The sequence below is a fragment of the Aphis gossypii genome, chromosome 1 (assembly GCF_020184175.1).
Source record: "Aphis gossypii isolate Hap1 chromosome 1, ASM2018417v2, whole genome shotgun sequence".
Taxonomy (NCBI): domain Eukaryota; kingdom Metazoa; phylum Arthropoda; class Insecta; order Hemiptera; family Aphididae; genus Aphis; species Aphis gossypii.
The window spans coordinates 42,489,077-42,517,071 of record NC_065530.1 but is presented as its reverse complement, the minus strand read 5'-3'; the positions used below and the strand labels follow the sequence as shown (position 1 = coordinate 42,517,071).

At 26.7% G+C, this 27,995-nt stretch overlaps 3 protein-coding genes across 4 annotated transcripts; 1 reads left to right on the top strand and 2 right to left on the bottom strand.

The window, feature by feature from the left end:
• Nucleotides 1-461: 461 nt before the first annotated feature.
• On the bottom strand, nucleotides 462-9,812 carry LOC114122013 (uncharacterized). Its single transcript, XM_027984555.2, has 3 exons — nucleotides 9,628-9,812; nucleotides 4,274-4,768; nucleotides 462-978 (listed from the first exon to the last, which is right to left on the bottom strand). The coding sequence occupies exons 1-3, from the start codon at nucleotides 9,695-9,697 to the stop codon at nucleotides 632-634; spliced, it is 912 nt and encodes a 303-aa protein (XP_027840356.1). The 5' UTR covers nucleotides 9,698-9,812; the 3' UTR covers nucleotides 462-631.
• Nucleotides 6,893-7,567, top strand: LOC114122014 (mitochondrial import inner membrane translocase subunit Tim8). Its single transcript, XM_027984556.2, has 2 exons — nucleotides 6,893-7,126; nucleotides 7,191-7,567. Exons 1-2 carry the CDS (start codon nucleotides 6,989-6,991, stop codon nucleotides 7,359-7,361), a joined length of 309 nt encoding a protein of 102 aa, XP_027840357.1. The 5' UTR covers nucleotides 6,893-6,988; the 3' UTR covers nucleotides 7,362-7,567.
• A 5,904-nt stretch (nucleotides 9,813-15,716) lies between the features above and the next one.
• On the bottom strand, nucleotides 15,717-24,170 carry LOC114122026 (probable vesicular glutamate transporter eat-4). 2 transcript variants are annotated; one of them, XM_050197696.1, is made up of 10 exons: nucleotides 24,031-24,170; nucleotides 19,957-20,176; nucleotides 19,418-19,488; nucleotides 19,198-19,298; nucleotides 17,671-17,788; nucleotides 17,422-17,590; nucleotides 17,086-17,336; nucleotides 16,741-16,990; nucleotides 16,520-16,647; nucleotides 15,717-16,452 (listed from the first exon to the last, which is right to left on the bottom strand). In XM_050197696.1, the coding sequence occupies exons 2-10, from the start codon at nucleotides 20,108-20,110 to the stop codon at nucleotides 16,291-16,293; spliced, it is 1,404 nt and encodes a 467-aa protein (XP_050053653.1). In that variant the 5' UTR covers nucleotides 20,111-20,176; nucleotides 24,031-24,170; the 3' UTR covers nucleotides 15,717-16,290. The 2 variants fall into 2 exon arrangements, with proteins under 2 accessions (XP_050053653.1, XP_027840369.2); XM_027984568.2 differs by having other exon boundaries at nucleotides 15,944-16,452; nucleotides 17,086-17,345.
• Between the last annotated feature and the right edge of the window lie 3,825 nt (nucleotides 24,171-27,995).

Sequence of the window (27,995 nt, the reverse complement as noted above, 5' to 3'; positions counted from 1 at the left end):
AAAAATCCGATATAAACTATATAGCTATTTTATCGGACTTAATATGTTGGAGTTACAATTCAGAAATTAATATAATTCCAGATCTGAACTGAAAAAAATCTTGAATTTCATTGTACAACTTTCCCTTAATTTGCTTTTTGGAGGCAAGGTTAATGGTATCGTTCATACTAATATATTATATAATAGCTGACTACCTATATGTTGGTGTAATTCATACATTATACGTTATATATTATTATATTCTACTCCTACGTATACCGAACGAGACGGTCAGTAATTCTAAAGTCAAATATAAATCAATTAATGTATTATATATTTATATGAAAAATTAAAAACTTGAGAGTAGTTAGGCGTCACCGACATTTTTGCACTCGTCCTCGCAAATTTTTCTAAGGACAGCCTCAAATTTATTGTAATAAAAATAACTATTAAAACGGATTCAAATTAAAAAAACATCTGTATAATAATAATAATCGTTATCGTTATCGTTTTTATTATAGACTACCAAAAATACCGACTACACTAAATCATAATATTATATTATAATATAACATATATAATGAACGTGTGAACATCGATCTTGTCCCATCGTTCGGTTCAATAAGCACGTTATGAAGCCCGCGGAAGTCGTCTACACTACGGCCTGCCGTCGCGCCGCCGCCGATTCGGTGGCCGCTTGCAGCGACGAGGCCTGCTGCAGCTGTTGCTGTTGCTGTCGCTGTTGTCTGAGCAGCGTCGCGTTCGATTGCTGGTACAACGCGTTTCTGGCGTCCCGCCGGTACAGCAACGTTTCGCGGCCAAGCCGAGGGACCTGAGGCTGGTTCATGATTGCCTGTCGACCGAGACGCGGCGAGAAAGGTGGCGAGTAAGGCGGCGACCTGGCCGTATGCCGCGACCGCGACGCCGCGTCGTCATCATCGTCCTCCTCCGACGATCTACCGTTCCTCGCGTTCTGCTTCATCTGAATCTGATTGTACACTGCCGGGCGATAAAGCGAAAATGTAAGTACATTTATTTTGTTTTTTTTTTTAATAGAAAATAAGAACTTCATCATATCATTTTAGCTCACCAACCCCCCGAGGCGATCCCTGTTATTGTCTTACTACAATTTACACAATCGAAAAATAGCCAAATCTAGTAATCAATGCGTTTGGTGTTGAGTCCACGCTAGAATTGTAATTTTATTATACATATAAATGCATATTTTATTGATAATATGTTTTTTGTTGCTTTTGAGGCAGATTTTTTTTTTTTTTTTTAATGTTTGGTCGTATGTGAACTATTTTGTATGAGTATTTTTATAATCAATAATTATTTTAATCACCTATTTATCTATTATTTAATAACACATATTGTTGGTATATTTACTCAAAACAGAGATGAATATGATATTACAAATATTTTATTGTTCTAACGAATTATTATTATATTTTACAAACGTTTTTCGATATACGTACACAACAGTCTTTAATCTAATAAAAAATATTTAAATTATGTTTTTGCATATGAATACTATTCTATATACTTAAGTATATATTTATATTCATAAACCTATTTAGAATACGTTTTTTTGTTATAATATTTTTGTATTTACATAATTTTTTTGAAAAAATAATGTATTTAATATTTGCGATAGTGAAAGACTGATTTTTCTTTTCTAGTCACCGACATTATAAATAAAGTATAGGAATTTTGAAAACCCCCGATTATAGATTTTTGTAAAGAAATGTAAAATATAATTAAAAACATAAATTATTAATGTATTGATGAACTCATTACATCGTTGTATTTAAAAATTGGTAAAAATGTTCAAGTATGACATATTCTGAACATAGATTATACTTCTTTTAAAATATTCTAATATGACGTACACTTCGAATTCAAATAAACCTTATTCTTTGTGAGACTGACACGCGTAAATAATTTTTCTACTGCCAAACAAGATTTAGTACAAAAACACGCCTCCGATACCAAAAGAAAAAATTACTCGGGTGATTATCACCACATATTATACATAAATAACACTTCGCAGATCTACACTGCGGCTAGTGGTACAGCTGCACAGACGATCATATAACGCGTTATTTACATTTAAGATAACGATTTGTTATTTCTACAGTTTAGGGCGGTGAAACAATTATTATTATTATTATTTTTGCAGAGTTTGGCGCTGTCGCACTTGCCAGACCACGCTTATGGTGCGGTTTCCAGGAGGTTTCCAGCGTCACGCCCCCTCGCAGCGAAATCGGGTCGGCAATTTATCATGACCGTTTTAACGATATTGTGATATAATTACTCTGCAATGCCCAATGTATTATGTCATGTATACGATGTGTGGTCTGCCGAGAGCGATTGTATATCAGTTATTATTCCGTGAAAAAAAAATGTGATAATAACGACGCTGCGACGCAATTCCAGACGAAATATATAGCGGCTGCCAAAGACGTACACAAGGGGGTGTTTTGGATGATCAAACACTACCCGAAATATTTATTTTTTTAATAAAAATTGAATACTAACAAATTAAAAAAATTAATATAATTTGAATACAAATAAAAATACTTAAACAGAATTTATAAATAAAATAAAATAATATTTATTGTATATTGACGTGATGGATACAAAATAATTTGAAAAAAAAATGGTTCAACTTTTCAAAAACTGATTTTTAAAAACAAGTTACCGTTAAAAAAAATTAATTGGGACATATTCGCTGTCCTTTAGATCTCACGTTTTCTATTTGATAATAGATATAAGGTAAAAACACGATGTGTTCGATTCTTCTGAAGTTTGCTAGGTATTATCCAGTGAAATGAATTGGGGTAAAATAATAACCTCATGAATTTTGTTTTCATCGTTTTTCATAGCAGAACGTGTAGATAATAATGAGTAATGACTAATTGAAAACCTAAGCTAACGTCCAGATGGATATTTCCTGGTATTATACTAATGCGAGTATACGATAAACAGAAACACTACGGATACTGTACACTCGTGCGTACCAGGACCATCCTCTTAAGTCGAACAACGATAATATAATTTAGTTACTGGTGGGCGGACAGCCGGTCTTCTTAAGTACACATGTAATAAGTAAATGTGGCACTATATGCTTGTATCATATATAATATGATACAGCGGTAGCCAGAGACTAGAAAGTAGAAAGTCATTATGGGGTGTGTTCATAACGTATATAATAACAAAACATAATATATGATATGTGAGATCAATCAAGCTGGGGTGTGAAACAAAAACAAAGTAAAAAGGCGTAATAAGTATGTTATATTTAGGTCACACTGTCGTTATATTTACCACAAAGACTTATAATTGTACGTCCGCATTATCATTCTATTGGTATATATATATATATAATATATGATCAAAACACATTAAATAAAATATAATATTTAATCAATGACCATATATATATATATATATGTATAATGTATATACATAATGATATTAAAAAACTTAATAGACGATTTAAAAATGTAAATAGATTTGATTATTATTGTCTCTATTATATAATGGTTAAATCAATAATTATGTCAAAATGAGATTCAAATTTTATATAAGATACAACCCGTTATTTAATATTTGATATAGAATTAAAAATAAAACGAACGTTTTACTATTTTCTTACTATCTTTTTACTACTTTCATTGCACATTTCATAGATAAAGTTAATCGAATAATGACAAAAATTAAGCTTTTTTCAAAAATGTATTAGGTACAAAAACAAACGCCAGACAACGCTAATAATATTATAACAATATATACAAATATGCAGATCAACCGAAAGTTGATTTACGCATCACATGCCCTATCACTAAAACCCCACCCATACATGAAACATTTTATAGTTGGATAGTGAATGATTAAAAAAAAGTGTTACATATGATATGGTAGAATACTAGAGTATCCTGTATAATATAACCTATAACATATACACTTCACCTATACATTACAAGACTGAAGACACTTTAACTTTGAGTTTTATAATTTTTATTAAAAAATATTGTTTTATGTCTTGTCGATTTATAGGATCATAATATAATATAATAGCTAACTAACTTCTAAGATCTCTATTGACACTCTGTGCACCACTGCTATCGTCTGTTGATCGGGAAGTATTATTATACACTATACAGTATCATACCGATATAAAAAAAAATTAAAAATTAAGGAAATTATTGGAAAATGTCATCTTGTGGCGCGATGTAAATTTGTCTCCCCCCCCCCCCCCCCAATTATTACCATTATTTTGTATACTTACAGGAATTATCGATGATCGGTACCAGCACCCACGGCACATTGTTGATCAAATTTGAGACAGCGGCCTGTCCTGCCGCCACCGACGTCGAACCCGCGGCCAACGAATCCTGCAGCGACGAAGCGGCCGGCGCGATCGCGTTCCCGTCCACTGACTGCGCGACGCCGCCGCCGCCAAACGGCGATCCACCGCGACGTTTCCTGCGGCCCAACCGCGGCCCAAACCATATGCCGCCGTTGCTCGCTTGGGTAGTGCCGCCCCGCTTGTCGGCCCCAAACAACGCGGCCGTGGCCACACCGGTGGCCGGAGATCCGGTGCCGTAATAGCTGGCGCCGCTTGTTCCGCCGCCGCTTTCTCCCCGCCCGACGCTACCGCCATAATCGTACCACAGCAGGTCGGAGATAGGCCTCTGTTGCGCCGCCGCCGCTGCAGCGTCGGCAACCACTGCCGAATAATCGTAGTCCAACTGTTCCATAAACTTTTGTGCTTCTTGTAAGTCTATATAATAATAATCATGACGTATAAGACTTTATTTGTACAACCACAAACATATTATGCGTAATGAAAAATTGATTTCAGTCATCACTCATTATAGATAATATTACATATAAGCAACAACACTCCCTTAAAACTATCGGCTTGTGTGGGAAGAGTATTTTATTCTAAACAGAATCGTGATTTATGTGTAAATTATACGTAGTTTAAAATGTATACATTGTTTAAATATAGGTACTCTATAATTACTTTTATATCTATTTTATTAATAAAACCAACTCAATAAGTAATTATATTACAAGGATTATAGACACTTTATCAAAATCGGAATTGTATACGGTTAACACGTGAAATAAATAATTACAAGTTATATAAACTTATTATTAATAATAATTTTCTAGGTAGGTACATACAATTTTTTTGGGTCATAGCATCACTTATATATATATATATATGTGTGTGTTAAACTTGAATTCAATGATATATTATTATTATACACTTTGTTCAAGTTAAGAAACGTAATCAAAGCCGACTAAGGCATAACTGTACACGATAAGGTTCTACAGATGGTTAACTCCGTGAGATTATACAAACGGATGTTGTTTGATCATTGCCTTACGAAAATTGGTCGCCGCCAACTAAGTTTTTAATTTGAAATTTAGCAGAGTATAATATAATATGAAAAACGATTCTGAGCGAAGATGGTCTTTCAGACTAATCACTATAAGTATATATTTTCATAATATTAGTTTTTTTTATTTTTAATACCTATTATGGTAGTTAAGTATATTTTCCGAAAATATTGCATTTATTTAATTATTGAAATAATTTGTATTGATGTACCTATTTATTTTATCAACTTATATAACTTAAAATGTAATAACAATTTTTGTAAATGCCGTAAAATAGATAAAATAGATTTATATATCCATAGTATTAATAGATAATATAAAATATATTTTAAAATTTATCATGCATATAAATAATTTTAAAAAGTCAACATTTTTAAAATATTATTTCGTGTTTAGAAATTAAAATATGAACATTTTCTAAAAATTTAAATCATTCATAGTTATATAGTTATGATAATAAAATAAAGAAATCAGTTTGGTCAAAAACTAGTTTAGCGTAAAAATTTTCCATTTCTCCTTAATTCTTTCTATGTTTTTCCTGATTACAAAAAAGGTTATGTCAAATTTTTAATTTTGACCATCAAATCAACATCAAAGTTGAAAATCAAAGCATTTTATTTTCTACTTATCGGGTATATATTATATAACATACATAATTGTAAAACTAATATATTGGAGTATCGCCGAATTTAAAGTGAAGAACCACGAAAAACCATTTTTTTTTTTAAAAAAAAAAAATACATTATGTACAGTACTTGACGAAGGTGTAAGTTTTCACATTCAACATTTCTCATATATGATCGAATGTGACGACTGATATGAATATGCATTCATTAAAACGTAAAAAATGTCAAATTTATTTTTCTATTATTGAGTTATTATAAATGTTAAATATGGTATCTTGACACGCTTTAGTAATGAGAGCAGAGAACAATTCTTATAAATGATGTTATTTATTGGAGTAATTTAAGAAACAATAGCGTGACTTCAATAAAATAAATAGTAAAAAATTATCAATTCATGGTCATTAATTAACGTTGGTTATCAATGGTTTGGATTGGATTAACTGGTTATTGTATTTTGTTATTAACATATTATTAATAAATAATAGCTACTTCTAACTTAAATTTTACTATTAAAAAATGTTGTACCTACATTTTATAAAATGCAGTCTCATATGTAATTCTTAGTTATAATGAAAATATAGTATGTAATGTCTACAAGACTACAATACAAATTGTATTTTATTTAGTGAATTTAGTAAATTCCATAATCGATGGTATCTAATACCATTGAATATATTGCTTATTAATTATTAATTATTATAATATACACAAGGTGGATATATCCACCTTGATTATACATTTATATTGGATTCATTTTTCAATTAGACTAGACAAATAAAATTATTGGGATAAGTAGTTGGTAGCACTGGAACGAGATATAATGATAATAGCCCGGCACGCTATCATTTTATCAATTCCACAATTTATATTTTCAATATTTTTTTATATGTGCTCGCACGTGAATTTATAATTTTTTATTTGACTATAATCTATTGAGAACTTAATCGTAGAATATTTAAACAATAATGGGAGATTTTTTTAATAATAGCAGTGAAAATTTTGACTTGGGTTCTTCGTCAGGTGGTGGTACTGACAAATTTAAAGCCGATGAAATACAAAAAGTTATAATGATGGAACAACAGAAAGCTCAACTAAATGCACAAGTAATATAGCTATTCACACGCTCTGTCCTTTTCATTTCTATTATTAGTTAATTAATTTTTTTAGATTCAAGAGATCAGTGAAATGTGTTGGGAAAAGTGTGTGGATAAACCATCAGCAAAGCTTGGTTCAAAAACCGAAGCGTGCCTTTCAAATTGTGTTAAAAGATTTTTCGATTCTTCAGTTATCATTGCACACAGATTCAATCAGTTGATTCAAAGGTCCAACACTGGTTAACCAAATACCTACATTTTTGTGTCCCATTCTTTATTATAATGTTAATTCTGTAGTAATTGAGCGAGCAACTTTTCAATATAAATCAAGTAATATAAATTGTTTTTAATGGTTCTGTATTGTACATACCTATAGTTTGAGTGGAAATTGCTTGTTATATTATTAATGTTCGATATTGTTCAATATAAAATAAAATATAGTTTATAATATGTTCACTATTTTTTTCTATCTATGTTTTTATTCCCAAAATTTTTTATAAAAAATCTACTAGATATTATTAAAAAAAAGAATTAAAAATAATCATTTAATTGTCTGAATATTTATTTATGATATAAATTTCTAAGCTTGCTTGAAATTTAATTTATTTATCATAGATATATAAATAATAATAATTTCCACTGCCATAACATAATAATAAACTTAAAAATATTCATCTTTAAAATAACACATTATAAAATGTTGACTTTATCTTATGTCGATATTATATAATAATGTATTAGATGGTTTTCAATAGAATACTTAGAGTATTTCTGATTTATAGTATTTAACATGTTACATAATAGTTTGAAACTTTAATTCAAAATCTAAAAATAATGTTTAATGTATTATAACAGTTATAAAATAGTCTTAAAACTAAAATATTTATTTGTATTCTTTTTGATATAACTATAAATGTATATGTACGATATATTATATAAAATAAGTTGTATATATAACTAAATATATACTATACAAATTTTAAAGTTTGACAATCGCTGAACAATACTTATATTACGGTATGCGTTTAAAAAAATATATGTGTATAAATTTAATGCTCAAATTTTGTTTAAGAATGAAAAATGAACTATTAAATTTTATTGAAATGAAAAATAAATTAAAATATTATTAATAAATAACTCATAAGATGAGATAATACTCACATTTTAATCTTTATCTTTTAAATCTATTTAATACTATTGATTTGATTTTATGTATATTGTTATTTATTGAGTATTAACATAACAATATACCAACATAAATATATTGATATCACAAAATCTTTCTTTTTTTTTTAATTCGTTATTTGTCATTACATAAATTTGATTCATGGAATAAAATTTAATGCTATAATTTTAAGTTTACATAATATAGTTTATTTAATTGATTTATGAAATTAGTATCATAAAACAATGTTTATCATTAATATTTTTTACAGTAAATTATAAATTTTTAATAAATTTTTTTTAACATTTTATGTAAATCCATCCATTTTTTCAAGCATATTATATATATATATTTTTAGATTATAAAGTTTTGGTCCCTACTGATAAGTTATAATTTTATAAATAAATTACCTATGGTAAAAAATAATTATACAACTAGAAAGATTAGGAATATAATATTAGTTTATTATTTTCTAACAAGGAAAGCAACATTATATTGGCTGTTTTAAATATTTAAATTTCCTTTAATTATTTGTGTGAAACCCAAAACTAAAACTAATAGTGGACTTATGACATATTATTACTTAAAATTAAAATATAAAATAAAGTTCAAAGTGGCCTTAATAATAAATGTTATCAATAATAACTCATTATTAATTTAAACAAAAAATCAAATATAGGTATTAGTTGTAATAAATTATTTTATATTTTTTTAATATTATTATTTATTATTTATTTATTTATTTTTTTTTTTAATTATATTTATCCAATGAAATACATTTTTAGTTATGAAAGATTATTCTTTTAAAAATAATTTTTTATTTTAAAATACTATTGAATTTGGCTGGCTTATTATAAAAACACTTACCTATTATGTGTAGAAAATGGCTTAGTTTACAGTTGGAGCTGCCTTTAGATTTTAAAACTATGGATAATGATAGAGTAACTCATTGCATTCGAAACTGAACATAGTGCTTATATTAATAAATAATCAATATTATATTAAATTTAAAAGGGTACAATATATGTCCAATACCCAACTGATGATAGTGTAAAATTCTTTTTACTATTGTTACAAACCTCATTCAGTCCAAAATCTAAAATATTATATTATACAATAAATTGTACAAGGAACCTATCTACAACAATAAATATGTAAGTAATAATCCATTATCAAATCAAATGATTTACAAGTGAGATAAAGATTTTTAAATTTTTAACAGAATAAAATCTATACACTTAAATAGGTATCCTATTATTAAAAAAAATGAAATGTAAATAAAGACATTTATATTATGTCATTTTTCAGTAAAAATATTAAAATGTTCAATGTAATAGGTACTCACCATTTAAAATACTGGCATTTGTCATCAGAAGAGAACACGCAATAAACCACAAAAAGCAGACGGTGCACATTGTGTTTACTATGCCTGTAGTTATTTTGAATGCGTTGAGATGAATAAACCGTTGTGGACAGCGACTCAGACTTTTATACAACAGTTCGTGAGTGAATTAAACTGAAGAAATGCGCTTTGGATTCTCAAATCTTTTTATATATATATATATATATAGGTTCGCAAATACGCAAGGTGTATCACATCTCTGGCAAAAAAAACAATCAATTCCAATTTATTCGCGAAAAAAACAACAGTTGAAATACTAGAACACAATAAATTTTTATTTGTTCGGATTATTACTCTTCGGATTGACTTAATTGTATCATTTGTCTGCCGATGTTCATTTTAAAAAATGTCTTTTAGTTTTATTTATCGCACATTTTCGTAATTTGAGTTATAGATCAATTCTAAGTTAATATTTTCAGAAAAATTTCAACGCATTAAAAATTTAAAATATAATAAGGAGGTTCTCCTTTAAAAAAAAAGTTTGTATCTCCACAGGACACTCAGAATCTCAATAATTTTAAAATATTGTCTAAGTATATCTGAAAATCACATTTTGAATAACTGTATTGTTGAAGAAAAATGAGGTTAGCGAATCAGCCTGTATATAAGAATATTAAATGCAGTAGCGTAGCCATTGTCTGAACTTGGGTTTAGGTACCTACATTTTCCTAACTATTTTAAGCTACCGAAGTAGTCTAATCTATTCGAACCATACCCAATAATTATATTCTACTCAAGAGTAATCACCATCATTTCTTTTGGATGTGTTAATTTTTTTTAAATTCCTATTTTTTATTAGTTAAGGTCATTCAATTTCTAGATTTTGGTTTTAGCGTATACGTCACTATTATATAGACCAGTAGTTATCAACCTTTTTTGATTCATGTCACCTTTAACCACTAGAACCAAACACTACGTCACCTTAACATTAAAATAATAAAGAATTTTAGCTTTATATTTAAAAATTATTCTATTCATAAAAAAAAAAAAATATAGTACACAGAAAAAAACGTTCAAAACGTTGATATAAATATGAATTATACCTAATATGAATAATTATTAATATGAATTTTAATAATATGATTTTTTACCGCAATTTTTTTTTCCTTTTCTCGTTGATATTTCATGTCACCCCTAAGCTGGGTCCATATCACCTCTGTTGAGAACTACCTATATAGATAAAATGGCTATACAAATCACGTATTCTGTTATTCGCACCAGTGGCGTACGCATAATTCGTTTATGGGGGGGTTACCATTTATGTATATTCACTATATTGTATATGTATAAAATGTTATTAGTACAATATTCCAAAAAAGAATTATACCTACATGTTTCACTTCTGGAAGGGGTTAAACCCCTAACTTCCCCCCTCCGTCGGTACACCACTGATTCGCATCCATGTTATATTTTGGAAAAATATAAAGCATCGACATTTTAATGATTAATTTTTAAAACTCCTCGCATCTTTGATTAAAATTTGAAAAATTGTTTATCGGTAAATCCTGTTAATCATTTCCTACGCATCTTATTATACCACGATTTTATGTGACATACGATTGAAGTATCGATAACACGATGCGGCGACGAAAAACACGAGAATAATGTCAATAACGCTAGTTTATGAATATATAAAATATATAGGTACCTATATACACGACTATACCTAAATAAATCAAGTTCTCATTTTTCAATCACCGACTGCAGTGGTGCATGTACAGACATAAATCCTAAGACGGAATACGTTCTGTATTATTTTTCATGACAAATAACCGCGTTATTATAAGTTTGAAAACATATATTATTTTTATAAAATATATTTGTGTAAAATAACGACATTGCACATTGGCAATAACAACGCATCAATATAACGACACCATGACCACGTTCTATTATACGATGTTTCGGCTATACATAGTACTACGCACTTCAATGACGAATGTGTTTATAACTATAAGTAAAATAAATTAATAACCTACGCGGTATATATGATGATATGATTGTATGCCTGTTATAATAATACAGTTATGCCAATTATAATATTATATTGACCATAATATAGTAAACAACATAATAATATAGCAATAATACTATATCTTATTATGCATCATCGGAAAAAAAAACGTTTAAGTAAACTGCGTGTACAGTAAATAATATATCCAAGAGGAAATTAAATTAAATTATTATACATTAGTAATAATATAATATTTTATACAAACAGCTGTGAATAAACGCGACTGCCGTGATTTTACAATTAATTTCACATCGTTTACTAGGTGATTAATTTGATGTAAAACATTTATTGTTTTAAAAACTATTGACGATTTTGAAAATCGTAAAATGAATAATAATAAAAAAAACTTTATGATGTAGGTACCTATATTACGATATATTATTACGAAATATCGGTGCGACATTGACGTAGCTAAATTGCCTATCTAACACGCCGTATGGATATGTCCCCATAGGTATATTAATATGACGTACTAAACAATATTATTATCTTATGGTAAAATTGAAAGATTAAATTTTTTCCAAATTAAATGTAAGTAATTATCTTTATGTAAGTGTGCATATGCCACAAATACGTCTTAAAATTATACAATCCTATCCAAACAGCAAATACTAACGTAGTATTCATTTCAAGTGATCCTCTCGGCAATCTACCGCAATGCCAATTTTAAAATAAAATTTCAAACAATTGTCACTTATTATTACTAATTAGTAATTAGTGACTAATTTTCTAGTTTACTGTCTTGAATGAATACAACATAATATAATTGTATTATATTAAATGCCTTTATTTAATGTATTATTATTATTATTGTAATAGTTAAATAGTAATATATAACAAATACCAATGATTATAGAATAATCTATTATACTACATCAACATATGACAAAAATAATAATTACATGAAAGACGCAGCATTTCTAAACTTACATGACTGAATAATATAAAAATAAACACCCCTACAATAACCAGATAACCTCAATTAATAACTTAGGCACATTCTGATAAACAGCAGCCATTGAAAAATAATACGAAATAATATCAAAAAAATACTAAAGTATGATTGTTTAACATCATTGACTAGTATTAATGATGTCAAAAAAACTATCTAAAGTCCCAAAGCTTTCTATTAGCATATAATATATACTATAAAATATTAAGATATAACCAATTATTTAGTCTACATTCGGTACATTCTACGGTGGCGTTTTCAAAGATGTGCTATGGTACATTGGTGTGACGTTAGGCATCCCTCCAATATAGGTGTACCGAAAAACATTATGATTATCAAAATATAATAATATTACATTTTTGGTAAAATGTTGATAGAAAAAATATCTTTAACGATTATCTTATCGGCGATTACCACTTATCTCGTATTATCTAGAATTTTTGATAAATACAGTGAAACAAAAAAATTACCATGAAAGCAATAAGGGAGTATACCTAAATATGTAGTCTATTCGTGGACCTATAGGCAAATTATTAAAAAATATTCAATTACTTATATGTATTTTAATTTAACGATAATTTCATCTGGTAAAAAAAAAAATAAAAAAAAGAGTATTTTAATTATAAGTTGGTGGTAGTGGTATAGGTGTTCTATAGTCCAAACACACACTACTCTAACAAATTGGATTTGCATTGCAAGAAAACTGTGAAAAATAATATTTTTTCAGAGGTATATTATATTTACAAATATGTTTCAAAATATTTATATAATTATGATGGTATTTCTCATATTTCAGCAAAAATGTGCATTGAGTGTTGCAGCAATGTTATTTTTAGAAGCATGAGGTATACTGTAAATTCCAATACGCATTTCGATGTTACATGTAGGTACCAATAAAATAATATTGTTAAAACGTTGGTGCAACATTTTTATTCACTGGCTCACTGCACAGTGGAATAATACTAATTACATTTTAATATTATTATTATTTTAATATTAATATTTGAAAAAAAAAAACAATATTAAACTATTATATATTAAAATTGAAAAATATAAAAATATTTATTTATTGAAATTTTTTTGGGGGTGTATGGCGCATACGGATCTTCTGAAAACGGCCTTAAGTGTTCGTTAGTATTTTTATTTGTACCTATAATATTCTATTATAGGTATCTAGAAACGGCGGCTAGACGAAAATAATGGGTATGTAGTGTGTACATTATTTTAAAACGATATAATAAAACACAATTTGCAAATTTATATTGGCGTCTGGTTGGAAAAATATCACCATCGTGACGCTATACCGTACGTGATTAGTCATGATTAAATCTGGGGACTGTGACACTTTTATTCATCTATTATTATACCTATCGTGTGTTAATATATTTTATACACACACACGTCTGACACATTTAACAGTCATATACATATAGTAGACACACGCGTGTTCCACGGAATTATATATATATATATATATAAGTAAATGCGGTATCACTGTTATATACGTAACCATTAACCTATTAATAATAATATATATCAATATGGCTGTGTCCAAAGGTCTAAAGATAATGACGACGTGAGATCCGATCGTGCGTAAATTGAAATCCTGTGCAGTAGAAGTCATCGTGAATCGCGGAGACAGATAAATCGCTTTAAAATCAAATTGAGATTAATTATGTATATATACTCGGCTGAGTATAAGATACATGATATTCGATACATGGGCGATACAGTACCTAATACATAATATCATATTATCATTATTGACTATTTATAGATAGTACTAAATATTATAATCAATGATAATAATATATTAATACTATGTATATTGTATATGGTATATCGCCATAATACGAATGAGACATTTCTCTTGAATACAACAAAAATTAACTGATGATTTTCATCTGCCATTAAATCATGAAAAATATTGTGTACATGTTATAAATAGTAAAAAAAAATTAACAATTGAAATGTTCATTTATTGTATTTGTTTAGTAAATAAACAAGACATTTACCTAATAAAAATTAATATTATCTGAGCTCCATCATAACCTAGCCATGTCTTTTTGTACGTCTGATTCCAATTCATTTATATTAGTGATTTTTAATATTTGTAACTTTTGAATTTAATAAAAAATATTAAATTAATATCTATAAAAGTTATCTCTAATAAAAACAAGACAAATTTAATTTTTATGCATTTTTTATTCCTATCCCCCATGGAAATTGTAGCTATGCTACTGATAAGAGTGATAAATATTCGGGGAGGAAGCAATGCGAAAGAGGTCCCCTCCCGGTCGTCAATTTAACCCCCCCCCCTCCTCAAAAAAAAAAAAAGAGTGATAAATATTATATATAGAATACATTCAAATTGCACTAAACTAATAAAAAAATTAAAGACTATTATTTATTACAAACATCAATTCTAATTATAAATATAGATGTTTTACGTGTGATAGTTTTTTCGGGATATTCACTTTTACATCGGAAACCACCCCCATAGTTTGAAATTGGAGCATTATTTCGACTAGTTATGCTGTACACAGACACAAAAACAAAAAAAAAAACACATCATTGTAAAATCAATACATTCATCACTTCGTTCAGAATCTAAAAAAATAGTTGAATTATTAGTAGGTGATAACATGAACTTTAACATGCCCCAAAAATCAACTTTTTTAATTCACCTGTTAATTATAAATTTATAAATACCAAATTAATAATTATAAATTACCTATAATCTCTTCAGGTGCCCGGTGAGGATTTGCCCATTGCTATGTATCCTGAAATAATAATGGAGATATCATAATTCCGTATTTTTAATAAGATTCGTAGAGACTATACATGACTACAATTATTTTGTATTTTAATTTAATATAACATTTTTTTTTTAGTTATTTTCAAAAAAAAAATAAAGATAGCCATTTTGTAAAATTTATTTTTCTGACAATTTTGAAGTTTCAATATTTTATTTTCATTTATTTTCATGATTTTTAATATCTTCTCTAGTTTCCAGAAAAATTGTATTAAATTTTCTAGTACCAGTAAAACATCAAAATTAAAAAAATATATACTCTTCAAAATGGCTATCTTTGATTGTTTTGTAAATAATTAAATAAAAAATTATTATTTAAACTTTTTAACATACGAAATAGGTACTTGTAGTTTTTGCTCTGTGAGTTTTACGAAAAAATAATAGAATTATGATATTTCCATTGTATGCATGGCATATATGTGTTTTATTGATAATTTCTTACTATTAATTGATTATTATCTAGTAATTTATATGCAATTAATTATATTCTAATAATGAACTTAATTATTATAATTACAAAAAATTTCAAAAATTTGTTCTATCACTTAAAATAATGATTAGACAAGAAAATACATATTTTATTTCATTATTTTATTGGATTTCATGATCGATTGAAGTATGAAAGTGCCTGCAGAAATTAATTTGAATATATACATTTTTTTTAAGGATACAATCAATTATTGTATTAGTAAACTATTTGTTAAACTTTAAAAAAAGTATACCTAATTTAAATTTTTTTTAATTAACTATAGTTACTTTTAAAAGTTAAAAAAATAAAAATAATTTTTAACTTTAAGCTTAATTTATTGCTGCTCAAACGGTGTTTTATATAGCTGCATCAGGTAGAATAACATTTTCGATCATGTTTCGTTGATTTTCTTCCACGGGTTCATCTGCCCACGGTTGGAGTTTTGCCGAAGCGTATTTGGCATAGAACAATGCCACCGCTAAGTATTTTACCGCCACCAGGATATCATAATCTTTGTTCTAATATATTTATAGCGATTAATTTCGTTTCATAACGTTTAAGAATTTAAAATGTATATTTTATTACTTTACAACCGGATAATGTGACCAAGACAGGGTCCAAAAACTTTAAGGACATGTAATTTACGGTATATATAATTCCAAAAATTACACTGGCATATTTAGGTGCAATATCCAAATGGTTGACATAAAATCCTATAAAAAAATTCATTTTATTACGAATGTCGAATTTATGACACTATAAAAATCGTTTTCAATATTTTATGTTTCTTAAGTGTTTAAACTTACCAAAAAGACTAAAATATTTCATTACTTTAAACGTCATTAACAACAGTTTATTGTTTTCTGTAATTATTATGAACCAAAAACCTCTGAGATAAAAGTGTATGCCGATTAAAACGAAATATGTGCAACTCCAAAACTTTCTGACGTTGGTGGTGGAAAATGATACAGTTATTTCTGGAATTAATTCGGTCAGAAAGGTAAAAAGTATTAACCAAATAATTGTATGTTTCCTTAGAGTCAAATCCAATTCAAACTGTATTGTTAAAAATTTGTTTTAACATCATATATATTAATTTTCTTAAAACAAAAATATAAACACTTCGTAGTGTATTAAAATAAACCACTTACTTTACTATCAATGGAACTATCAATACAGGTAAATGATAAGACAATCGCGATAACGGGCATTGAAGTACAAAATGATTTCCATGGAATTTCCAACACGTTTGGCAGGGTTGGTAAAACACCAGAGATTTCAGTTGAACATCTTGAGTAGTTCACACCTCCAATCGAATTCGAGCCACGATACAGAATCTGAGAACGATTTCCATTATTGGTCACGTACGTCCACAGAAGATACCACGGCAACACGATCACACCTAATAAAACTTTAAATGGTACATAAAATATTGTTACCTATTATCTTAATAGTAAAATATCGCAATATAAGTATTATAGGTATACTTGTAAACAGAAATGATGAACTAGAGACATGTACATGGAAATTTGAAATGTATATTCTTCTGTATTCGTCTATCAAAACGCACAATATTATTGGAACGTGACGTACTGATTGTTTATTCAGTGGAACCCAATATGTCCAAATTCTATGTATTGCCACAAAAACCGTGGCCTAGGACAATAATACATTGATATAGGTACTATTATAACTCTATCCAACGAAAATTTCACAATAAATAATTATATTTTTACCATTGTTGTACCTATACAAAATCCTAAGAAAATTTGTGAGCCAGCGTTTAAGTAACCTATACTCATGATCAAAATTATATGACAAATCGACGATATGATGACGGAAATCCCTAAAATACTAAACACATCATTATGACACCACGCTTTATTATAATAATAACTTTAAAATTAGGTAGGGTTAGGATTTATATACACTAATTTAATATAGTTTGCATAATTGGAATTCAATTGGTGGAGGTTTTAAGAAATAGCATAATACAAATACTAGAGAAATTACAATTTTAGATTCTGAACGAAGTGATGAATGAATTGATTTTACAATAATGTGTATTTTTTTTTGTTTGTGTACAACATAACTTGTCGAAATAATGCTTCAATTTTAAACTTCGGGGGTAGTTTTTAATTGCTAAGTGAATATCCTTGGTGCATTATAGAGGTAAAAAGTTGAAAAGTAAGAATTTTCCAACAGTTTTCAAAAAACAAAAGGTTTTTTATATGGTTGTAACTCAAAAATTAATCACTGTAAATACTTGAAATTTTCACCAAACGTTTGTATTAACATTACCTATACACGGTTAAATTTTTAAAATATTCCGATTTTTTTTAGATATTTATAGACATCTTAAATTTTCAATTTTTCTGAGTATTTTTATTTATGAAGTGTCGATAAAAAAATTTCAGGTGCCCAAAAAAACTTGAAAATGTAGTACAAGATTTCTCATAAGTCGTTCTTATTGTAGTTAAAAAAAATCAAAAATCGTTAGTCGCAATTTTTTTTTATAAGCTTTCAAAGTTCAAATTTTAACAAAGTATGTCAAAATCGTGAAAATTTGGGAGTCATTTTGTAGGTGAAAATTCATAAAATTTTTTGTAATGTATAACTTATAGGTTAAAAAATTCAACATTAAGTTTTTCATAAGTTTTCCTTCAAACAGCTATAGTTAAAACTCGAAGCGTCATTATAGGAAAAATGTTATGAGCGTTTGAATTTTAAATGTTCACAAAATTACATAACAATAACGATTTATCCTCAAACGATTTCAAATATTTGTTACTATTCAAAAATTATAAGTTGTAAATACTTGAAAATTTTACCAGTCATTTAGAAACCCCCTTTTTCATCTTTCACTGGAAATTATATCCTAGGCTGACAAATCATCTCCGTTCAGAATCATTTTTTGTATACAATGATACCTATCATTGGATTCAAATTTAATACATCCATTAAAGTGACCTTCTATACAGCAGAGCGTTACTCACTTGACCACTTTATTTTCATGCTGCCTATATTCTGTAATAATTTTGTTTTAAGACTCAGAAGTAAAATCAAATTTATTTTCATAATTTTTTATTTAAAATTAATATATACAATGTAAATATTTTATTTTGAATATATATTACTATATTAACATATTGGATCAAATTTGAATTCTCATATTATACTTTTTATTGCATATAAATCCTAACCTGGTTAAGCTAACCATATACCTATATTATAATTGTATCATATGAGTATCAGTCAATTACTTGTGAACTGGATAAACCGTGACTAAAACACCACCAGGTATTAAACCGATTTCAAATCCAGATTTATAGTAGTACTCGTAATTATAAATGATAAAATCTATCTGTAATTTTAATAAAATAACATTGTGGATAAATTTAAAATTAAGTATTGTCAGCGATATATTATCAAAAGTAATTACAAAATTCAAAATCAATTATATTTGGTAAAATAGACACTTACTTTATTTTTTTCTTTCATAGACTCAAAAATCTTTAAACAAAATTGCAATTGGTTACCTTGAATAGTAAAACCTATATAAAAGAATCATTGTAAATTAAATTTAGTGTCTTTGTCTCTAAGGTTAAATTCAAAATAGACATACGTATGTGACATACAAAGTAATACTTATTAAATAATCATTATTGAAACGACTATAAAATATAAATACATGGTTATATTTAGGTATTTATAAATAATTATTACAGATAAATATGTGTTTTGTTATTATTATTACAACATATTATTTCAAAATTTGGTTATAAAGCACCATGTTCAGATTTTGTAGGAATTTATTTTTTTTTTAAAACCTTTCCCCCCAAACTAAAGAATCAATTTTTGAATACTTAATAATCATTGAAGACCGCTAAATCATCAGAATATTGTCAAGTATCAAATGTTAAAAATGAAACTACATTTAATGAAATAATTTAATGTAGTTGCATATGAGCCCCATTATTGTTAGTGAAATACATTCTTATTAAAATCGTATTACAATTTACCTATAAATGCGAGCAAAAATATTGCATATCCTCTATTCCAATATATAGTTTTCAAACGACTAAATCGATCAATAAACTTGTACGACGGTGGTCCTCGTGCTTGGATTGGTGGAAGAGAATTCCATCTACTGGTCGCGGTTTGTCCGAGTTCCATCCTCCACTTCTTACAACAAATTTCCAACTGACGAATTTAGCTATGCATTTTTTTTTATTACGATAACTGTTAAATATAAAAATATGCTTTTAAAATCATTACTATTAATAAGTTATTATATTTGCTTATTTTAGATTCTTGGCGAAGCAATGATATATTGGTTTTCAAATAATAATGGTGTTTTTATTTATATATGATTGTGTCTGTAATTATCCATTTAAGCAATAAAAATACTTCAGTTTCAATTTTAGAAAATAGTTTATGAATCAAATTGATCTAGTTAATGTTTTGAAGAGTCAAAACTAACAATTTTCAAACATTTTTCATTCATAATAATTGGAAAAATTAAAGCATAACAAACTTATGGGAAAACGAGACTATTTTTGCATAAATAATCAAATTTCAGGTTTCCTTTACTTTTGTTATTCACAAACGAATAACTGAAACTTGGATTTTTCATCAAATTTTTATTATCACATTTTTCATATAATATGATTATCTTTTATTGCTATTTAAATACATACAATTTTTGACTTTTTTAAGTATAAGTTTATTTTCATTATAATTATATTATGATATCATAATAATTTAAAAATTTAAGAAAAGGTTCCTCATAAATGTATACAATTTATTTTTGTATAGCAGAGGTTCACGAACAAACAATCGAGTGTGAAAACATGAAGTAGCTTATGGTATAAAATAATTTATGTCTCAAAATATTTTAGTATATTTTATTATTGAACATTTTTTTAAGTGTCTAATTAATTTAAGTTATTTCTGATATTGGTACTCGCTCTAACTCTTTTAAATCACTTCTGAAAAAGACTTATCTCGAGCTCTCCTCTATAGGTCCTTTTAGGTTCGAATGGTTCGATAATGCATACCGCGGCGTTTTCATATTTAAACGAGCATGTATCAATATATATAATTTTTAATTCATATTTTTATGAAATTAGATATTTAAATAAGATAATGATTTCAGTTATATTTAATTTCAAACGTATATAGTTTATCTACAAGCGCAACTAAAATCAATTTTTTGGCAGGGAGGGGCTGAAGACTATAGCCCTTATGTTTTCTGTGTAGGAATTTTCTCTATCCCTTCTATACTAAGTTGAAATATTTGCAAATGGCTATTTATTGAAATAAATACAAATTTACATCAATATTTATTCAGTAAGTTAATAATATTAATATAGTAAGTATACCTGTATACCACCCCAATTTTTTTTTCTTTAAAGTATTTATTAAACTATTCTAATAATTTAAAATCTTTAAAACACTTTAAGACCATACTTTCAATTATTTAGATTTACAAGTAGGTACTAAATTAGTTTAATAATTTACAGAAAAAAAAAGTTAGTTCTCATTTGAAAAAAAAAATAAGTTAGTATCGTTGTATCATCTGAAATTAATAATGTTATTATACAATATTATTTACAGTTATAATAATAATAATAATAATAATATTTGTTTTTCAAAAAGATGAATGGGATAACTGGAAATAAAAATAGGCAAAAATAAAAGCTAAAAACCAAGTGTAGATAGGTACACACAGAATATAAAATTATCATATATTACATTCTAAAAAAAAAAAAAAAATATTTTCCATATTAATAAGATTGCGCACATTTTTCATTAGATTTCAATATATCTTATTATAATAAAAATATGCATTTAAATATTAATTTTATAAATCCGTTCTCTAATGACTCAAATTCTGCAAACTGTATTATCTTTCGAGATTTCTATCTATATAATAATACCACATTATACCGTGATAATGTGAAACTTGCATATTATATTTTATCGTTTCCTAAATGGTTTGTAAACACGTTTTAAATGTGGAAACGCCGCTTCGTAATAATAATGTGTATCTTACGGTCACAGTGGTGTAATCGGTTATATTATACGTGTAGTATGTATACACATATACTGAAATCATTTCAATATAACGTGAATAAATCATAGATAATCCATGTTCAGTATGACTAATTTAATTTAATATCATATTGATATATTATGTTCAATGAATCGTTTCAGGTGACGTGCCTATCACATTTAGCAATTATTGTAAAAACGTTTTGGTGCGTGCGAATGTGCGATAGTGGGTATAGCATTATCTAGGTGTAACATAATATTTAATAATGTACATAATATATCATTTACCTAAGGTGGGCAAGTGTATATCGCTGAACCGTGCAATGGTCAAGTAGGTATATAGGTAATAAAGTGTGTCACTATAATTATTATGGATTTATAAAATTTGATTTAAGTGATAAATACATCATTGTATACACAAAAGACAATTCTGACCGGAGACGCTATATCAGATTTTATTATAAAATCACTACGTATATTAATGATGTTATATTTTTTTTACTGCTATTTAAGTATAGGTATTAATTTGATTATTTAACTATTCGTATATTATAATATAGTGGGTTGATAAAATTGTGGTCGAAAACATTTGATTTAAAAATGTCATTGTGTCAATAAAATATAAAAACATAAAAGTTCTATGTCCCCACGAATGTTTTTGAACTATAACAAAATAATTAATATCGTTATTCATTTTTAAATATTCAATTTCATACAAATTATTGAGCATAAAATGATTAAAAAAAAAAAAATTATACTTATATAATTTTTAGATTTTTTGATTTCAATATGAATTATTTATGATGAGAAACTTTATCAATTTTCAAGCTTTATCTATAAAAATTGTACATTTTAAAAATATTTACTACAAGGTACTAATAGTTTGTACGTTTTAACAAATTCTCTAAAAGTTTGAAATTAAAATACATATAAAAAAGTTATGCCTATGCATTTTTAATATATTTATAAAGGTTTAAGAACAACTTAAATCTTAGTATAAAATTTTCAAGAATATTTACCAAAGCGAATAATTTTTTATCATTTAAAAAGAAATTAAATAAAAATAATTTCAAATTTCAAATACTAATAAGTATCTAAACAGTAAAAATATTTAGAAAATTATACTGTATAATTATGTAAAAAATACAAACTTAAATATTTTGTGAACATTTCAAGTTCTACAGTTATTTGATTTTTATCAACAAAATATCAAAAAATATTTAAGATAAATAGTTATTTTACGGAGGAATATGCAATGTTTTAAAAATTTAAACGCTTATAAAAGATTCATTTGACTGTCGAACAGATTTTTTTTTTAATATATTGGTTTTTGAATTTCTAATCACATAATAATATTTAGAAATTTTCGAGATTTTATGAATTTTGTCGAAATTCTAAATTTAAACTCTTATTTAAATATATTGTTGATATCTTTTAATTTATAAACAGACAACTTATAAAGAACCTTATATCATTTTCAAGTTTTGTTATCTAATAAATAAACATTTATTTACATTTATAAAAACAAAATTTTAAAAATGGAAAATTTTAAATATCCATAACTAGCTCAAAAAAAATTAAAATATGTTGAAAATTATGCTTTATACAGGAAATAATCTTAAAATATTGTAAAAATTCAAAGTATCTACGGTAATTCGTTTTTAACTTAAGCCAAAATAACAAAATCGATATTGTCAAAAACTTGATTTATGTAAAAATTCTTTAACTTTTTTATTTTAAAAATACTGGCAATTTTTATTCTTGGCCATATTAAAGTACTAACTACATACAATTTACTCTATGAGCAATAATACTCAAAGTTAAGAATCGATCCAATTTTTTTGACATATAAACACAAAAAAATACACACGCACATCATTGTAAATTAATACATTGATCACTCCGTTAAAAATCTAAAATAAGTAAAATTTAAAAGTAGGTTGTTGATAACATTATTTTCTAACTAACCAAAACATATAAAACACATAAATACATAGGTATTGAAGCGTTGACTTAAATTCTCGAAACAATATACTTACATGGCAGATGTATAAAATGTATAAGAAATAAAACAATTCATCCACTAAGACAACAATTATAAGACTATACACTTGGAATTTGATTATGATTCTCGGCGTAAAAAATTGGGCGTGACGTTTTTCGCAAGTCGCTAAAAAACTAAAAACTACACTATACAGATTAGAAAAAAACGCGCACACTGCAGTGCATTCAAATATTCGATATTATAAGCATCGTCGTCATAAATCCTGATTATATTTATTATTAAGTATGATACCTATAAGAAATAACGTTAAAAATTCAGCACAATTGAAAAAAAATTTAGATAATTGTAAAACAATATTTTTAATTAAAAAGTATATTATTTATAGATTATATAGATACACAAGTAATATTAATAACAAGTAATAACTATATAATAACTAATAAGGTGTATTTAATAATTCTTATATGTACAACCTTAAACTATTTATGTGCAGATCCGAATTGTTAGCACTTCCTTTGCATAGAAAAGTACATTATTTTAGATATTACATTATAATATTGAAAATATTATGAAATTGTACACTGTATATGCAACGTACGAGGCTCAATAATTACATAATATTAAATATAGACAAGGAAAAAATATAAATAATAAATAATATACAGTATTTACTAATACTATATAATATTTAATCAGTTAATCTTCAATCTATGCTAACAGTAACTATACTGTTTTGTGTTTTGCAGTGTACTATTATAAAAATGGCGGTTTTTTAATTATTTTTTTTTCTGAAGGAGATCCTTCAATATTGTCTTATAATATATTAAGAAATTAATATATTTATAGAAATATATAATCACCAGATTTATGTAAAAACGTATATGCGCTTATAAAAATCGTAACAGCTTGTCAAAACTCGAGACCTGTGTATGGGTCCAAACTTCCTTTTCATTCCCCCATAAAACCACCACTAATTTTAAACACACACGGAATACTGTAAAATATTATAAAGATAATTCGTATCTGACTGATAACGAGTAGGTAGTAATGTTTTTCATCGTTCGGTACGCCGACGCTACAGTGTGTTACATTCAACCCAATACATACCTATACACCTCATCTATTTGTATAATAATAAAAAATTATTGACTATTGGAGTAAATAAACCGATTCCAAGGCCGAATTTAAGGGGGCTAAGTGAACCACAGCCAGGGGCCCCGAAAATTTTTTGATCCCAGTTTTGTAATTACAGTAGAAACCACTTATTAAGAATACTTACTGTATTTTCTCGGTCTTACAACCATTGAGTATTTATAATCAATGATAACATTTGTAATGGTAAAATCTGTTCAATTGTTTCATTTTTGAACCGTGTAACAATGTTATTTCCAATGTTCTAAGTTGATTAGAAAAACTGAAATATTTGTTATTTGTTTGTTTCGAAAAATTATTTTATTAATAGTGAGTAATACTACTAATACTAAAACCCGTGACGAGACGGTACTATTACTTTGGCAGTAATATAATAAAATATATTATTTAAAACATAATTTATATACTTAAAATATATCAATCCCTAATAATCTGTACCAAAATTAGCGAAAAGTTTGTATTATTGTCAAACCGATATACGATTCCAATGCTGTAGTAGCTGGAATATGGCCCATGCGTCGGACGGAATATCGTAGTTGTTTGTATAATTGTATGGATATTAAATGGTATAAGTAGTTATTTATAGACCACTGAAATTTTCGATTTTTATAAGAATTTTTTTTTGAAGTGTCGATAAAAAGATTTCGGATAACCAAAAAAACTTGAAAATGTAATACAAAGTTCCTTATGAATTGTTTAATTGTAGCTAAAAAAAATTAAAAATCGTTAGTCACAATTTTTTTTATAGGCGTTTATAGTTCAAATTTTTACGAAATCTGTCGAAAACGCGAAAATTTGTAAGTAATATTATGAAGTTGACAAATCATAAAATTTTTGTATTTTATAAGTATCTAAGAATACAAAATTCAACACTAAGTTTTCCATAAGTTTTCCTTCAAGTAGCTATAGAGAAAACTCGAAGCATCATTATAGCAAAAATTTTAAGTGCATTTGAATTTTACATTTTTACGAAATAGCGTAACGATAACAATTTATCCTCAAACGATTTTAAATATTTGTTATTATTCAAAAAGTATAAGTCATAGATACTTGAAAACTTCACCAGTTATTTAGATTGGCATTTTCTTTACATGATTTAATTTTAAAAATATTTTGACTTTTTTTGAGCTATTTAAAGACAACTGAAATTTTCAATTTTTCTGAAAAAATTTTTTTGAAGTGTTGATAAAATTATTTTGGCCGAGTCAAAATACTTGAAAATGTAATACAAAGTTTCTCATAAGTTATTCTTATAGTGATTAAAAAATTATAAGAATACATAGGCAAATTTTAAGTTCAAATATTGACAAAAATTAGTCAAAATCATGAATATTTGTAAATTATTTTGTAGGTTTAATTCATAAAAAATTTGCATAAGTAGCTAAGAGTTGAAAATTTAACACAAGATTTTTCATAAAGTTTAGCTTACAATAATTATAAAAGAACTTAAATTTTGAAGTATTCAGGCCATTAAAACATAAACCACCTTTTTCACCAACCACTAAAAATTATATCCTAGGCTGATAAATCATCTTCATTCAGAATTGTTTTTTGTATACAATGATACCTAATTGGATTCAAATTTAATTCTCCTATAATATATAATAGTGATCCCGCGGCACCTAATGTACAGCAGAACGGTATACCCACTTACCCACATTTTTTTAATTTTAAATTACTATGAGACTATAACTGATCTAGTTAGTCATAATTTAATTTTAATTTAACTATGTGGAACCTTGTTTTACATTTTCAAGAATTTTGACCCAGCATTTTTAATCAATATTTATATAAAAAAAAAAAAAAACTAAAAACATCTTAATTAGCAAAATATTTTGAATTTTATTTTTGGGCATTTTCTTATAAATAACTTATTATAGGTACATCATTTAATAACCATATTTTTTGTTTATTGATTTATAATTTTTTTCTACGTCTAATTATCTCCATATTTAAACGATCACATGTGTTTGGGACTTAGCTACAAACCGTCCCGTCTACATTTTGCACTAGATTTGGCTACTATGACTTTGGAATTGCGTACCGTTTTGACAATAATGAATATATATTGTTTATTCTAGTGAAAGTCAATAGGGTATAACCTATATTAATTTTTTGTATACCGTTCATAAGTTTTAATCATTCGGTACTTAGATGTAGACAGTCCCGTCCGACGCGTGGGCCATATTCCTGCTATCATGGTATTATGGAACCTTGTCCCGGTTTGACAATAATACATATTTTCCCCTAATTTTGTAACAGATTATTAGTGATTATAATACTTAAGTATTTTATGCATATAATATATAAATAATATTTATTAAAAAATCCTTTCTGTTAAGTGTAAACGCATGGGCATGGGTAACGCTGACGGATAAAATTCCGTTCCGTAGTAACGTGAATAGTCCACTGAATACTGAATGGTACAGAATACAGAATAGATCTATTAGTAGGTATTACAAAATACTATATACGACAAAACAACGGGACAGCTGTAACAACTATGGTCAAAATTGGAGACCAGAACCCAATCAAGACTCACCTAAATAGTAGTTGTGGTTGCCGTTATTTTACCCCTCAGAAAATAGAATTAATAGGTAAATATTATAATATTATGAAAAAATGATGAGGCTATAAGACTTTATTAATAATAAAATAAAAAGTAAGTTCAATAGGTAATTTCTGTAACTTTTTAACTTTTACATTATGTTTAATGTGTTATTTTTTTTAAACTTTTTATCATTTAAATATTTATAGGGTACAGAAGTCACTACTCTTTTTTATAAAACTATTTTTACAGACATTTAAATACCTACTTCTCAATAAATTTATATTCACAGTTTTCAC

Excerpts from the sequence above, each read along its gene's own strand:
- LOC114122013 (XM_027984555.2), bottom strand. The coding sequence starts at position 9,697 with ATGTGCACCGTCTGCTTTTTGTGGTTTATTGCGTGTTCTCTTCTGATG. Across the intron at positions 4,769-9,627 it reads AAATGCCAGTATTTTAAATG|ACTTACAAGAAGCACAAAAG; the intron begins GTGAGTACCTAT and ends ATTATTATATAG. Across the intron at positions 979-4,273 it reads ACCGATCATCGATAATTCCT|TGTACAATCAGATTCAGATG; the intron begins GTAAGTATACAA and ends ATCGCCCGGCAG.
- LOC114122026 (XM_027984568.2), bottom strand. The coding sequence starts at position 20,110 with ATGGAACTCGGACAAACCGCGACCAGTAGATGGAATTCTCTTCCACCA. Across the intron at positions 17,789-19,197 it reads ACGGTTTATCCAGTTCACAA|TATTTTAGGGATTTCCGTCA; the intron begins GTAATTGACTGA and ends TGATGTGTTTAG. Across the intron at positions 17,346-17,421 it reads TTCATCATTTCTGTTTACAA|TTTTATTAGGTGTGATCGTG; the intron begins GTATACCTATAA and ends TACCATTTAAAG.
- LOC114122014 (XM_027984556.2), top strand. The coding sequence starts at position 6,989 with ATGGGAGATTTTTTTAATAATAGCAGTGAAAATTTTGACTTGGGTTCT. Across the intron at positions 7,127-7,190 it reads AAGCTCAACTAAATGCACAA|ATTCAAGAGATCAGTGAAAT; the intron begins GTAATATAGCTA and ends TAATTTTTTTAG.